The sequence below is a fragment of the Phycodurus eques genome, chromosome 8, assembly GCF_024500275.1.
Source record: "Phycodurus eques isolate BA_2022a chromosome 8, UOR_Pequ_1.1, whole genome shotgun sequence".
In the NCBI taxonomy this organism is placed as follows: domain Eukaryota; kingdom Metazoa; phylum Chordata; class Actinopteri; order Syngnathiformes; family Syngnathidae; genus Phycodurus; species Phycodurus eques.
The window spans coordinates 22826699-22842547 of NC_084532.1; the positions used below are offsets into that span (position 1 = coordinate 22826699).

The following is a 15849-nucleotide window of genomic DNA, read 5'->3' on the forward strand; positions in this document are numbered from 1 at the left end:
CTCTTAGGAACCTTAAGTGCAGCATTTTCTCCATACATGCCACTTAGAATTAAGACCAACAGTTTCTATCTTGGTCTTACCAGACCAGAGAATCTAATTTCTCACCATCTTTGAGTCCTTCAGGTGTTTTTCTTTTTAGCAAACTCCATGCGGGCTTTCATGTGTCTTGCACTGAGGAGCGGCTTCCGTCGAGCAGTCTGCCATCTCTGGAGCTCAGCCACAGTGATCTTTGGGTTCTTCTTTACCTTCTTTACCTTTACCTAACAAATGGCTGCAATATAACAAAGAGTGAAACATTTAAGGGGTCTGAAAACTTTTCGTACCCACTGTGTTTCCCCTAACTTCTTGTGAGTACCAGTAGTGTGTGTGTGTTTTTATATATATATATATATATATATATATATATATATATACATCCATCCATCCATTTTCTGAGCCATTCGCACTCACTTATGGGCAATTTAGAGTCTCCAATTAATGCATGTTTTTGGGATGTGGGAGGAAACCGGAGTGCCCAGAGAAAACCCACGCAGGCACGAGGAGAACATGCAAACTCCACACAGGCGGGGCCGGGGATTGAACCCAGGTCCTCAGAACTGTGAGGCTGACGCTCTAACCAGTCGTCCACCGTGCCATCCACATACACACACACATATATATTATATATATATATATATATATATATATATATATATATATATATATATATATATATATATATATATATATATATATATATATATATATATATATAATATATATTATATATATATGCTGCATGTTTTCTTTCTTTCCAAAAGCTCCCATGTGCAACAACCGAATGTCTGTTTTAAGCAAGCAGATATCTGGGGGTGACTATTTGTGGATGTGGGGTACTGCAATAAAGACAAAGATTGTCAATTCAGCTTTAGACAATAACAGTATGACAGAAATCTAAAAACTAAAAAAAAAAGTCAAAAATAAAGCAGCAGATCCAGATCAAAATCCAGTGTTTATTTTGGTGTATGCACAAAACACACATCTTCCATGTCCTTAACTATAACAGGCTTGCAGTGACATGGGAATCAACGTTTTTCTGAAACACACACAGGAAACGGGCTAAAATAGGCAAGTAGCAAAACAGAGCTGCATTGAACTCATCAGCACATAGACTGAAAAAAAAAAAAAAAACTGCTAATGAGACATTTCTAACCAAAACTGAACATCCAAGATCTGTACTGCAGTACAAGCTACTAAAACTGTCATTACCCCACCCACTACATATATATAGTTTTATATTCAAAAGGCTTGAAGTGCACTATTAAAAAAGTGCAATATATATTTCTTACATTTTCCCCCCAAAAGACGGCTTCTGAACTCAAAAAGCAATTTGAAAAATCCCCAAACAACACTTTTACACAATACAACTCAAAGACACACATGAAAATACACATTTTGTCAAAGGTTATGACAATCAAAATAAATATATAAAACATCTCTGTTCAAATATTTTCAAATTAAGCAACATTTCTTCATCATTACAGTAGAAAAACCGAAAACACACCAAGGACATATACATAGTGGTCAGAGTTCAGAGAATATATGACTTCCTGAGCGTCCTGTTTGTAGCTGGATGGAATCTCCTGTAGTATTTCCAAATAATGTATGAGTAACAACGTAGCAATCCCCATTCAGCTGATTTTTGCCTTTTAAAAAAGATGTGCAAGTTGGAATATTATTCTTTAGCTTAGTTGATCCAGACAGGAGGAACAAAAAGTAGAAGTGGACTTCAAGATAGAGCTGCTAACAAATGGTGCATTTGTGTTGTGATGGGGTGACTCAGGGTTCACTGCTCAGCCCCCTGCTGCTAAGCAATTACCTGTACGTGGGACGTCTGGGGTTATATGGGGAAGTCAGTGCAGCCACATAAGGAGCTAGCTCCAACCGCTGATACTACTTTCCGGAATTCAGGCCACGACAAAGAATGTGGTGACTGGATTGATGTGAAATAGTCTGCTTCAATTTTTTTACCAACTTTAATTGCCGAAGGTTGTCCTAGGCAGACCCCACAAGCACGTCGACGGGAGCAGCAGCCTGGGCGTCAGCCGGTGAGCGTTGATAAAAGGTTTGCGTGCGGTTGACCCGCAGCATTGGCGGGACGGTGGACGAGCGGATGTGGAGGATCCTGGTGTCAGTCACTTCGCAATCGATCTGCATCATCACCTCGAACTCCTTGTCTCCGATGATGCTGTCTGTAAGGGTAGAAGAAGAGTTACAAATGCTATCGCAATAAAAGGGGACCACATCCTGGAAAAGTGGCTTTTTCGAGTTACAAATGCTATTGCAATAAAAGTGACCACATCCTGGAAAAGTGGCATTTTAGTTGCTTGTATACAGATACTTGGCTCTCCGAGTGCCTGCGGACAGTGAATACTAGTTTACACACATACATTTCAGAACCACCCATAATAGGGAAAAACCCACAATAGAGAGACCATATCTAAAACTATGGTTTTGTTTTACCCCATCCACACGCTTTAAATAATTACATTTATTAAAACACACTTTTTAAAAATAGTGTAAACATTTGAATACACACAATGGCAAGCATAAAAGGCTTTGAAAATACTGCTCGCATTGTCATGTCTGTACATTAGTTATGTGCCATAATGAGGCGGGCCCTGGTGGGTTAGCATGTGACGTCGGCGAGTGTCCGGCTGTGAGCTCTGGCCGAAAGCAGCTCCTGCGTGAGTGTGATCATCGTGTTTGAATTTAAAGCCTTTCACACTGAACTAGGTTTGCACCGCGGGGCATGGAGTAGGGATAACGGCGTATCGGTGCAAGCTTGCCCGTATTTGGAAATGGTCGCTTTGCTGCCGACCAGGAAGTAGCCTGGAGGCTTTTCCCGCTGGTTTGGATGTGAAGTAGACTGAACCTCTGCAATTTGGATTTGTGTTAGCGTGGTCACGCGCTCTGTCCATCGCAGTGCCTTCTTGACCACGTCACGGTACGTCATTTCCCTCGGGACACCGTTTTATTATTACAGTACTTCCTCAATGCCGTTTATACTTTTTTTGTCACCTGCCTATATCAGAAAATGTGTGCTTCAGTTTGCCTTTCAGACTGAAATAATACTGCCCTCCCGAGTTTCTCCACTTGGTAGCTAACTAGGCAAAGAGCCGCCATTTTCTTTTCTTGAGACATCCGGATTACACAGAATCCTCCATCCATTTTCTATACCGCTTATCCTGTTCAGGGTCTCGGGGAGGTGGACCCTATCCCACCTGACTTCAAGCAAAAGGCTGACATCACGCTGGACTGGTCACCTGCCAGTTGAAGTTCACAAGAGAGACAAATAACCATTCACTCTAACCTTAAGACTGTCACCGAGTGGGAACTGAATCCATGTGGTGTGCAAAAAGCCAAAAGCTAAACAGATTTGCAGTGTTATTCGGATGGGTGCAGCAGAGTTGCTGCACCCAACAGTAAGGGGAGGCGTGGTGAGCAGTGGTTCATTTGCATGAGACAGGACACCCTGCCTAAAACTGGTTGCTCTGAACAGGGCTGTTTAGAGAAGGCGATCTTAATCTTTGGGGTATGCTGACATGATGCATGTCATATAGACGTTTGAAATTTGTGGAAATAAAGTGTCTCCTCCAATTCATCTAGCAGTTTAGCTCCTGTTGAATACTAATCCTGTAACCCCTTAAGATGAAAAAAGGGTGAGAAAGGATTTTTTGAGGCAGCTGCCGGCTTGCTTGCAGATGGGAGCCTAGAGGTGAGTCACGCTGGATTTCTCCCTCGTAGAGAGACAAAGCGACTCTCAACGAGAGCTGGGCACGCATATTTGAGAAGAAAAAGCGGCGAGAGAGTGAGAGAGAGAGAGAGAGAGAGAGAGAGAGAGAGAGAGAGAGAGAGAGAGAGTGGGGGATGCAGAGCTATCGCTCAGAAGAGGAGACAGTTTGGAATGAGACCATAACTTACCTGACCAATCTTGAAACTTGAGACAAGCATGTGGTTTTCTCAGACAAACGTCCTTTTAAAAGCAGACAGGCTTGTAAAAATCATTTTCTGTCGGGACTCTATTAAGATTCATACTAATGTCACTCAGGATTACTCGATCCATCCTAATTTGGATAGCAGTAGTGGTAGATGTACATTCCGCTCCAAAAGAATTGGAACAAACAACTTTTACTTTTTGTGGTAGACATCAAATGCTGGAAATGTGACAAAAGATCAACATTACAGCTTTTATTTCCAGGTAATTACATCTGGCTCAGATATCTCACAATTATAAAACCTTTTGTTTGAACCCATCTATGTATTGTAATGTGTGTTTTGTTGCCCAGGTGTGTCGTACCTCCATTTTCTGATTTGCTATCTATACTAGTTAGAGGTATACCATAGAGCTGTCCGTGGTTAGAAAACTTTCCACCTTCTTTACATTTAATCATATGCAAACTGACGACATGGCCTCCTGGATGAAAGAAAGTGAAGACCAATTCATCAGCATGATTCAGGAGAGGCAATCCCTGTACGACAAAGCTATGATTAACAGATAACAACTTAAAAATCAGACTTTCTTTGCAAGATTGCAAGAGACAAGACCGATCCCTATAAGGGTAACAGCAGCCATGGAACAAAGTCTTATTCAGTTGTTTCTGCTGAAGCAGTAGGAAGCTTTTCAAATACATCAAGTAAAAGCTGCCATATTTTTCCAGCCACCTGTGCAATACATCAGACTCCAAGATCTTCACAGGGTTCTCTTTTGGAGGGACAGTATGGGAGCTCCCTCTACTGCCTGGAAGATTCCGCAGGTGTTCATTTCATTAGATGTCCGTCCTGACTATGACCTCATCTACTGCTGAGATTCATCCTTTGGACCTGCAGTGAAACACACTTAGCAGACCTCTTTGAATGGGATCCAGGCTGAGGATCTGTTACGCTACGGCTATTTCAAAGTAACTCCACCCTGCTCATCCCTGTGAAATGTAAGATAACGCTCTCAGTTTGGTCCAGCTTGTAGAGTCTGCTCGAAATGGAGTCAACTGCTTGGGGAAGCAGTACTGGTGCTTTAGGAATTTTAATCCACCAGCCACTGAAAATGTGCTTAGGAAAGCACAGACCTCAGCCAAGACCACATTTCTGTCATACGCAAATCCAAGAATCAAGCCATCACACATTCATACGATAATCTATGGTCACCGGCCACAACATTAGGTACGACTGTATGATGAACCGATTAGAAAATATGCCTTACAAAGAGAACAAGGCTCAGTTTTTGTAAGTGGACAGTTTACAATGCATTTAAAAAGCATGTTTTAAAAAGTTTACACTTGTTTAGAGTATGTGGGAGGGGTACAACTACATAAAATATTTGTTATATGGTCTATATATTGTGGATTTTTACCTAACGCGGGTGTGTCTAGAACATATTCCCAGTGCAAAACAGTGGTTTACTGTAAAGGATCTTTTTTTCCCCCCCCCCTCAAGCCCTCCTAACAGTTGTAGGTGGCAGACTTTTTATTGTATTTTATTGCAACTTGTATTTGATATCATTAAGATTACGCAGCCATTCCTAACAAAATGGCCAATGAAATGAGAGCCGTAAGTAACATGACGCTGGTTAACTCCTCAGTCACTTTCAAACTGATTTGGTGAAACACGTTTGTCCAGTTGTGTTTTTGGCTCAAAGCACATCAAATGAAGACTCCAAAAGTTAGTAAGTGACACAGTACGGTTACATTTGCGTCAGCTACCAGGCAGCTTGATAGTTCTACTTTTAAATACAACCACGCTGTTAAAAAACAATGTTAGACGCATGTATTGCCAATTGAATAGCCTGGATTCTGAAGATTCCACAAAGAACATGGGTCAAATCTATCAAACCAATCAAAACGTTTTACAAGAGTGTCATGCACACTTACACTACAACTGATCTCAGAAAAGGAATGGGTGACTTTCTGTCACAAAGAGTGCGCCAAAAAAATGTAAAAAAAGTTAAGTTGACGGAGTGAATCTGCAACCTCAACCATATGCCAGTTCCTGATTTTGTTTTGAGACTTCAAACCCAACTACCTCTACCCTATAATTATTCTTTAAAAGAGACCAGAAATTCTAATAATTACCCTGTAATTTGTGGGCTACGATCTAAAGGATCACATTCGATTTTAGGGTCTTTATTTGTTCCCTCTTATGTCAAACCCTCAGTCTTTCACCAAACTACACAAGCACTCTGAAGAGTACAATGGAACAACCACGAGACAACATCAAGCTCTTTGGTGAAGCTGCCCAAGCTGCACCCCGCCTCTGCATGGTCTCCTTCTCGCCTTTACAGATACCATCTGGAGGTGTTCCACAACATTTCAGTGACACAGCGAGCTACTGTGGCCTGATAAAAGCTGGAGGTCTGGCAAGGATGCCTTGGAGTAATCCGGAGAGCAATTTCCAGAGGATGTTATCTGCCACATTGGCTCCAACTTTGAAAGGAACGTTTACAAGTGACCTGACATTGACCTAACATTTCAAACTCAGAAAAGGATATAAATACACTAACCAGTGCCGTCATTAGGTACAAGTCTAATACATAATCTTGAGATCCAAAATAAGAGCTAATATTTTGCCCTTCTCATGAAGCCAAGTACAGTGGTACCTCTACTTAAGAGCTTTTTGAGACATGAGCCATCGCTCGGCCCATTTTTTGCTTTGAATTGTGAGCATAAATTTGAGATATGAGGGCGAGATTGTGGCTGCGAGCAGATTTTTAAAAAAAACGAGGCGTCAAGCTGTTAATCACGACTCCAAGTCGAAGTTTACTGTCAAACTGAACATAAAACAGAATTTCACATTGCGTATTTAAAAACACCAACATGACTTTGCCTTAGGAATGTCTGCTGGTTAAATGCTAATGTACAATGAACAACAGATGGGTTAACGCATAGCATCGATGCCGCAGGATTGTAAAGGATATCTGAACACAAACGGCGCAGCAACACATGCAGATATACAATATAACAATACTCACAGACATCTTTATCCTCTGTGAAAAAAACAATGCCGAATGTTTATATTACACTGCCCCTGATGGCCATGGCGTGCACACCAGAAAGAGACGCACAATTAATGAATCATGCAAAAACTGTTTAATTCTTTACATTGTATTTAAATATAAATATAAAGAATTTATTTCTGTACATTTTTATACAGTACAATACTGTAGAGTCCTATTTTTCTTACTACACGTTTTGTTGTTGTTGGTGTTTTACTGAAAATATTGAAATTTCCATCCATTTCAATGGGGAAATATGATTTAAGATATGAGTGTTTTGTTTTGCAAGCGTGGTCACGGAACGAATTAAACTCGTTAGTCAAGGCATTACTGTATTAGAAGCAGCTTTTTGCCTGATGCAGTGCCGTGTTACACCATGTTGCACCAGATGTAACAACAACAACAACAAGAAAAAAGCCGAAAGAGGTCTGTGTGGAAAGTAACCTCATATGGTTTCCATCTATGGAGCCTATCCCAGCTGACTGTGGACGAGAGGAGGAACACACCCTGGACTGGTTGCTACCCAATCGCAGGGCACACGCATACAAACGAGCATTCACGCTCACACGGATGGACAATGTAGTCATCAATGAACTTAACATGCATGCATGAGGAAGCTAGAGAACCCAGCGAATAACAACATATACATGGGGACGGACCTGAGATTTCAACCTTGGACCTCAGAACTGTGCGATAGATGTGCTAACCACTTGTACACTAATGCGGTTACCATTTGTTAGTATTCCCTGCTTGAATTTGAAAGCTACCTCAGCTTTGGGTGAATTTAAAGCTTTGATATGATTGTGACATATCAATAAATCCAACAATACTGAAATGAATATTCCTTTTTAATTTTTAAGAACTATAGGCGTATTATTACAGGAATTAAGTCCCTTCTTTTCCTTTTTTAGAACACAAGGCGCCCTCCAAACGCCCCAGAAAAGTATTGTCCTTTTTTTGTTTTTAAGAAAAGGCAGATTTTTTTTCAAAAGAGTAAAGTTGCCTTTTTTAGAGAATGAAGGCGGAATATTAGAAGAACTATCATATTCTTTAAATGTACTTGTTCAAATATGACTTCTCTTATTTAATTAAAGTCAAAGACTTGAATATCATAATACTGCGACTTTCACGGAAAGGGAAAGTACGACTTTTCATCCTGTAAAGTAGTTTACAATTACATTACAAATTTTTCCCTCTAAAAATATTGAAATGTTTATTGTAACATTGTAACATTATGTTTCTCAAAAATACAGTGGAAAAAGTATGTAAACTTCATCTAAATCATAAGAATAGAAAACAGTCTGCTTAAACTAACCAAACAATTATATGTTTTCATATTTTTATAAAGCATAACGTATGTACTTTCTCATCCCACTGTAGATAACTTCCTAAATTTCCAATGGCATTTAAGAGTTCACATGGTTCAATTGCCGTTGGGGGTCCTTGGAGAAAAAAAATGGAGCCTGAAGCCAAAAGGTTTGAGAACCCTTGTTAAAATTTGGAGACAATCCGGTGAATTCCCATGAAGGAGTTTGATAGACTTAACCCTGGAGCAAAAAAAAAAAAAAAAAAGCTTTTTCCAATTGTAATTTAGGCTTTACACGATCACGATTTTTGGGGCCGATCAGCGAGTTGAAAAAAACGATAACCAATCACAAGATGGGGAATGTGTCCATTTAAATGACCTGTTCATTTACTGTATATACTTGTGTACTTAATTGCTCCAAAAATTATATTTACAATAAATAATGTATCTTCGTTCATCTATTTATGCCAGTGAGGCATAGTGACAGACAGAACAAATGATAAATTATCTTCTAATAGATGGCAGGAAGTAGATACAGTAATTATTGGGACACTTTTGTTTGTTGGTGTTCCGTGAGATTTGTTTAATTGTAAAATATGTTGCTTGGCTCCATAAAGGTTGGAAATCACTGCTCTAGTCGGATCGTGTATTCTAATCAGTCAGGTCAAACCAACATTACAATGTGACAGAAATAATGGGTGCTAACTTACTGTAATTAAATTACTTTGTTTTTAAATTAAATTACTTCACCCAGACCGGAGCTTTGGAGCATGATTCGACAGAACGGCGGCATGTTTACGTCCAACCGTTCGTGGTACCACTAGCTTGCTAGGCTACATAACGTTTTGTTGCTTGCTTGTGTGCCGTATCGTATTAAAAGTACGTGAACATACCTCAAACAAGCCTTAAACAAACTGTCCTGAGCACCGGTGACCACCAACACACGTTTTCCCCCATTTTGTCCTTATAATACAAAGTCGGCGCGCGCTCCACTCTTGTCGTCGTCGCCAGGGTAACGAGTGAATCCGGTCGCATTTGAGTTGACAAGATAAAGCCCAATGATCGTAAAAAACAGGATGCGGTGGGACCGGAATCCAAGATTTTATTGCAGTAGTCTGACATAGTGCAATCGTGAAAGAGCAAATTTCCTTGTAGTCTGATCCGGGCATTACGTGTTGTCTGTCTCAGATGTGTTGTCTGTTCCACACCGCCGACGTTTTTTTGTTTTTAAAAAAAAAATAACTTTATTGGCCATCAGATATTTCCAATACTACGTCAAAAGACGCGCGACAAGGCTAAAAATAAACGAGCTTTTAGATTCAAATATACTGGTCACGGGCGACGCGGAGTAAATGTCTTTTGCGGAGCCGATCAATGATCGGCGAATTATGACAAAGCCGATCAGGATAAAATGCTAAATATCGGCCGATAACGATCAGCTCGATAAAATCGGTGTAAAGTCTATTGTAATTATCTGGGTTGAGGCAGAATTGGTAATACTTCCCTTGAATCGGATCTCATTCCATGTACATACAATATCTGACGAAATGGCACAAAGGCACATTTTACTTGGTTAAGTAAAATGAGAGAGTATCAATCACGCTGGTGAAAGCTGTAATGGTTATGCAAAGTTTAGAATTGAGCAGTAGGAAAATCCTTATTACCTTAAACCCCCAGTGACTGCTGCCCGTTAGCCGCAGAGCACGTTTACTCAAGAGTAAATAGACCGTCTCCCACGGTCGATCCACCTGTAAATGATGTCATCGCCCAAACATTCCTCTCCTCCAAACATGTCACTTCCACTTGATTGAGCTACTTTCAAACTCTATGGCTCATTAAATAAACACACAGTACTTATAAGGAGCCACTGCTCAGTCTGATACAACTTCGGGGAGATGCCAAAAGGTCAAGTAACTTTACTAGAAAACTAGTGTATGCCTATAGAAGATATTGTGTTCAGCTGTTAACCAAAAGATCACTGCACATTAAATTTGTCCACATCCAGATGAAAATAATTTAGTGAACTGGAAGTGAACGGCATTCCTCAACAGGGAGCTGGAAAAAATTAGCTTCCACCACGGAATAATCATGCTCCAATAAGAGGACAGTGTCGCTCAACCAGTTGCATTGAATCGCTTGGAAGTTTAAAAAAACCGGGGAAAATCTAAAAGTCTACTTTCCTCACATAGAGGAGAGAAGGTGGAGCCATACCAAAGAGTCACCATCACACTTTTGGTTTCTAGCCTTGTGGCATCTGGAGCAGCAGCTGCTGCGCTTGCATTTGTGTTAAGTTAAACCTGGTGTCGAAGTCATCACCCTCGTCAACGAGAGGCAAAACGTTCGGCCTGGCTTTCTTTGAGATCTTCGGGGAAAAGACTTGAAAAAGAAAGCACACTGGATGAATGTGTGAATATTATGCAAAATCTGTATTCTTTTCTTTTGTGAAGAGAACTGCTCCAAACCTTTAGATGTCATCCTGAATGGCACCTTTGTTTGGGCCTTCATTTCATCAAATAGCTAAAAAATGAGGTCTAGGATTTCACAATTGACTGCCATGTGACTGACAAAGACCTTAATATACCTCCTTGAAAAGAACCAACAAAAAATAATATTTATCTTCATCACTCTTCATCCCAACAACTCCCTTACAAAAGGCGGGGGAGTCAACTCATTTCCCAATAGGCAAGTCTTCCTTGCTGAGTAGACGCAATATGATTCATTCCTTTCTGTTGGCTTATACAAAATAGAGCAAATATGCTATTGGCCGCCTGCCATTGAGAAAGATAAGAGGAAGGTAACAGAATGTGTGCAATACAACGACTTCTTTCAGTCTCGACTGACATGCATTGGAAATGATGCAACAAATCTTAGAGAAAAACTTTATGAACTCAGAATATGAACTCAGAAATAAAACATATGCAACCTTGAATGATTCACAAGACTGGTGACGGCCAAATGGTGACCTAAGTGTAACAGACACCGTGGGGGTTTACCTCTCATCCACCAGTTTGTCTTTCCAACAGGCTTAAGGAAAAGTCGCTGGTATCCACCAGTGATGGCCCAGAGCCGCCATGCTAGATTAGATAAGATAAGTGAGCTTGCACTCTATTACTTGCAACCTAATGCAACTTTTCTGCTTGGTTTGGGGTGGTCAATTTTCCACCTCCAAATAGTACAACGGGAAAATGTGAAAACCCCTCTGCACCGAACACATAATCAGTTAGAAAGAGACCCTCTAACAAACAAGAAAGAAACAGCAAACGTTTGTTAACATTAGCATGTGTATTAATTTTTGTCCTTTTTAGCCAAGAAAACAGGCCGCTGCAGCAAAGTGGATTGTGGAGTAGAATAGTGCAGAATCCAGAGCAACAGGGTGATCTAACTTTAGCCTGTGCATTTTGTTTTTTTCATTAAAACCCAAGACAACAGTCCGCTGCGACTAAGTTGAGACTGTGGAGTATGGTTTGGGCGATATGACCTAAAATTCATTTCACTGTATAAATTGCATCCCTTCACGGGAACGGTATATATCGCGGTATAAACTTCATTATAATGGACATATTTTTGAATGGGTTTTATAGGTGCTTTAGGTAAGCTAAATTGACTAAAAAAATAAGTTCTCAACAACAAAAAACAAAGATGTAATGTAATCCTGAGAATGCGGTTTTGCAAATCTCAAAACTAAAATGCATTACTTTATGGTGCAAACAAACCCAATTAACATTGCTTGCATTAGTTTTCTCTGGGTACTCTGACAGTCTCCTACATTCCAAAAACATGCATGCTAGGTCCTTTGAAGACTAAATTCTCCATAGGTGTGCTGAATTGTTGTTTGTTCGTGTGTGTCCTTATTATATAATATATTTTCTTGTCTTTTTTTTCCCAGCTGTGTATCCTCAAAGTTAGCAAAACTTCAACAGTGAATCCATGTTAAGCCGATTAGGTGCTGTGAAGTGGAAAAGGTAAAGGATGGAATTCCTTGCTTCGATACGTCAAATTCCTCAAGTTATGTCAAGTTTTTTGTGGTGCACTGGGAAACGCTGCCTACAGTTTAGATTTTTGCTTTCTTCAAAACTATTGTTTTCATGCGTTTTAGATTTCTTTTAGTACTATCATTATTATATAAACATGTCAGCCCTGGCATCTGTTAAATTATTTCAAGTACAACATTTGCAAAGCCACCGCCAAAAGGAAATCACAACACTGAAAAAGCTTTTTTTTTTTTTTTTCCCTCAAATCTTTGTGCCTGTATGTGGTTTGGACAGTGTCTGTGGAGCCACGTTGCAGCTCTGCTAAATTCAGCGGAGAGAAGTACAGGCTCAGGGACGTGACAAAGGGCAGTGAGGACTCCAGTTGTAAGATATTTTTGGTAAAAATTTAACAATGATATTAGATTGCAACAGGCAACACTCATGCTCGAAGTTTTCTGTTCGGGTCGTGGATGTTTTTCATTGTAAGTGTTAAAAAGTACAAGTAATGTATTCATGTGTCGTGCTCCTGAGCTCCCAGCTCGCCTTGAATGTGAGAAGTGTTGATTGATGCACTTCCACAACTGTTGTGAAGAGTCCTTACCGTTTATGTTCATGGCAGGCAACACCACAGACATCTTAGGGCGACTTCCTTTATTGTGGTTGGTGGCAGGAAGTAGGAGATGATCCTGAGAACCAACACAAAAAGGTTATGGAAAAGTATTCAACTGGTATATGTATAAATTTGAGGCTTCTCATTTTAGGGTGCTGAAAAGATCGCTGTGGTCAATAGTGTTAATTTCTTAGAAATGTCACAAACTGAGGCCAATTTCCACACTGCAGCCTATAATCAAACTCGTTTTTGCAAAGCACTTTTGTGTTTTTGTGTCCTTCATTCCCAAGAGACAAAAATGGTGAAGTGATTCATAATAGTACTCTGAGATGGGAGGTAAGAATTTAATCTGAGTGCATCCTTTTAAACATTTCCTGCAGCTGAATGTAAGTGCATTTGTGCAAACACCCGTGCGACTATGAGATCAGTATGAGGATTAAGGGACACAGTTTTTTATATAGTGTGCGCCAAAACCACTTATGCTTGTCAACAAGCCCAAATATGAAGACCAGGATATGAAATCCACATCAAACATGAAATTTGTGACAAATGAATCATCTCTCACTCATAAATAAGCTTGGCTTTTAGTATAGCCTCACACAAACACGAGGCATTATATGTTCTTTCATTTCAAAACCGTATTTCCCACATAAGTCAAACTTTGGCCAGAATCAAACCTTTAGCTGAACATACAATGTTTTAAGTAACATTCTAACAAGACCCTGCTATACATGCAGGTTGTTTAAAAAAATAAATAAAACAATTCTGTTTTTATTCTTTGACTGGCCATTGCTCATTTTAGGTAAAACATTCCCCCCCCTACATTTAAGTGCAATGTTAATGTTCAAACTGGGCATAATGTTACAGTGGTTTACAATATTAAACATACGTTTTAGGAACAAAACCTCTCATTAGTCTTCTTTTTGATGAATACTTAGGCCTACTAAGCTACTGTATTTGAATGTTAGTCATGATGGTAGTACTTTTTTAGTATTTGTTTTCGGTGGTACTTTGTGTAGAAAGTTTCAGAACCACTGCTTTAGATGCTCATTGAGCTCAAGTCACGCAAGATATGCTTTAGGTTTTATGAAATTTTCAGATTTGCGAGATGTGCCACAACAACTCAGGGCTTTCCATGACATTGAATTTCACTTCGGGAGACCTTTAGATTGTTACAACTGGCAATTCTACTGCATTAAAATTAATAGTAAGGGTATACGTTAGTTAGAAACTGCCCTAATTTTTGCACACAAATATAATGTGTTCAGTGCACTGTCAATCACTTTTATCACTCTAATTAAGAGTGGTTTGCGCAAATATGTCGTTAAAAGTTTGCAGTCTGACATACATACTTGTGGCAATGCAAGGCACTAAGAAAAAGTTGGAAGCCATCAATGGGAGTAATAAATGCCTCAAAATGGGAAGGTTCTTTACAGTGTGAGAAAACATTGTGTACATTGCTGCTAATTATCAAGGGACTTTCAGCTCGACTAACTGACAGAAGAGCTTCACGATCCATGACAACAGGTACATTTTCTTTGAAACATTATGGATAAGACCCTCGAGTGAGTGTTTACACCACGTCACCCCAATACACTCTTCCATAAAGCTGCAGGTGCCATAACATAAGAAGTATGAGTACTTTAAATATTCTGGCCTTGCTGAGAAGTAAATTTTCCATCACCTCAGCTCATTTCACGCTCAAACAAAGGCTGCAGGTGCTTGTTTATCTGCCAATGGCTTCATGTGCTCTGGGGTTCCACAGGATCGGGTCAGAACAACATGAACAATGAGCTGAAAATGCTAGGGAGGGCAAAAAGGTATCAACTATTCACAAGACAAAAGTCAAAATTAATAATGATCGCGTTCAAAAGCCAAATTCAATCCAGAGCCTTGGCTAGTCTTGTAATCACATCATACAGTGGAAAAAAAGCCCCCAAACATTCACCAAAAATCTGTGGATCCTGGACCCAAAATAAACACGAAACAAAAACATCCAAATAAAACTTCCACGAGAAAACAGATTCTCACAAATTAAAGTTGCCACAACAAGTAACAGAGTGCTGATATAAAAAGTGTGGCTCATCATATTAAAAGCGTGACATTGTATCGATAACCATGAGAGGTGGGTAGTAATGCACGACACTTAATCAGTTACGTTTACTCCAGTAATTTTGGGGTGATATATCGTGGTTTTAATGCAACACACATTTTACTTGCAGTTGAGTATGTTCTTTTAAGAAAAAAAATAATTTTACTCTGTTACATTGAGATACATTCTGCTGGCTACTGTTATTTTTATTAATCTCGCTTTGCTTACACAATCTATATGTTGTTTTGCCAGAGAGACTTCAGCCTCGGGCGCTGTCGAGTGACCGTTTCCCCAATTCAACAGAACTATTACTGGTTACGTTTCACATGCCATAAAATCTCAGAATCATCTTTATTTGCCAAGTATGTCCAAAAACACACAAGGAATTTGTCTCCAGCTACGTTTCAACATCAATGAAACACTGTTTTATTGGGTAACTCTTAAAAATGTCAGTGTGAATGCAAAGTGAACCAGGACCAAATGTGCCAATACATGATGTATCATTTCGTTTTTTTTTTTTTTTTTTTTTTTTTTTTTTACAGACAAGAGAAACATATCACGTGAATGTGCCTTAAGATTCAAACCTATATTCAGCACAAAACCCCCACTACTGCTTAAACAACAAAAGCTGATTGAAAAGCAGCTATTTGACCAGAGGAGTCTCTCAACTTGAGGACACCTTTGTCCCGGTTGTCACCATGCAGACTAAGAGGCCCTCACCAATGTGAACTCCTTGGTTACAGACTAGAAACCGAATGTATGTTTTTGTTTCAAAATATTCTGGAGCTTGAGAGGGCTGTTATGTGTCATCAAAACACTTAATGGACATCTCTAACGCTGTGA

General features: G+C 39.6%; 1 protein-coding gene across 2 annotated transcripts in view; it reads right to left on the reverse strand.

The window, feature by feature from the left end:
• Nucleotides 1–978: 978 nt before the first annotated feature.
• The window catches only part of atf6 (activating transcription factor 6), a 47811-nt gene continuing 32940 nt past the window's right edge, over nt 979–15849 (reverse strand). For both annotated transcript variants that reach the window (XM_061683408.1, XM_061683407.1), the window contains 2 exons: nt 12906–12990; nt 979–2231 (listed from right to left, as the gene is read on the reverse strand). In XM_061683408.1, coding sequence (XP_061539392.1) covers nt 2035–2231; nt 12906–12990 — 282 coding nt within the window. In that variant the 3' untranslated portion in view covers nt 979–2034. The remainder of the gene's footprint in view (nt 2232–12905; nt 12991–15849) is intronic.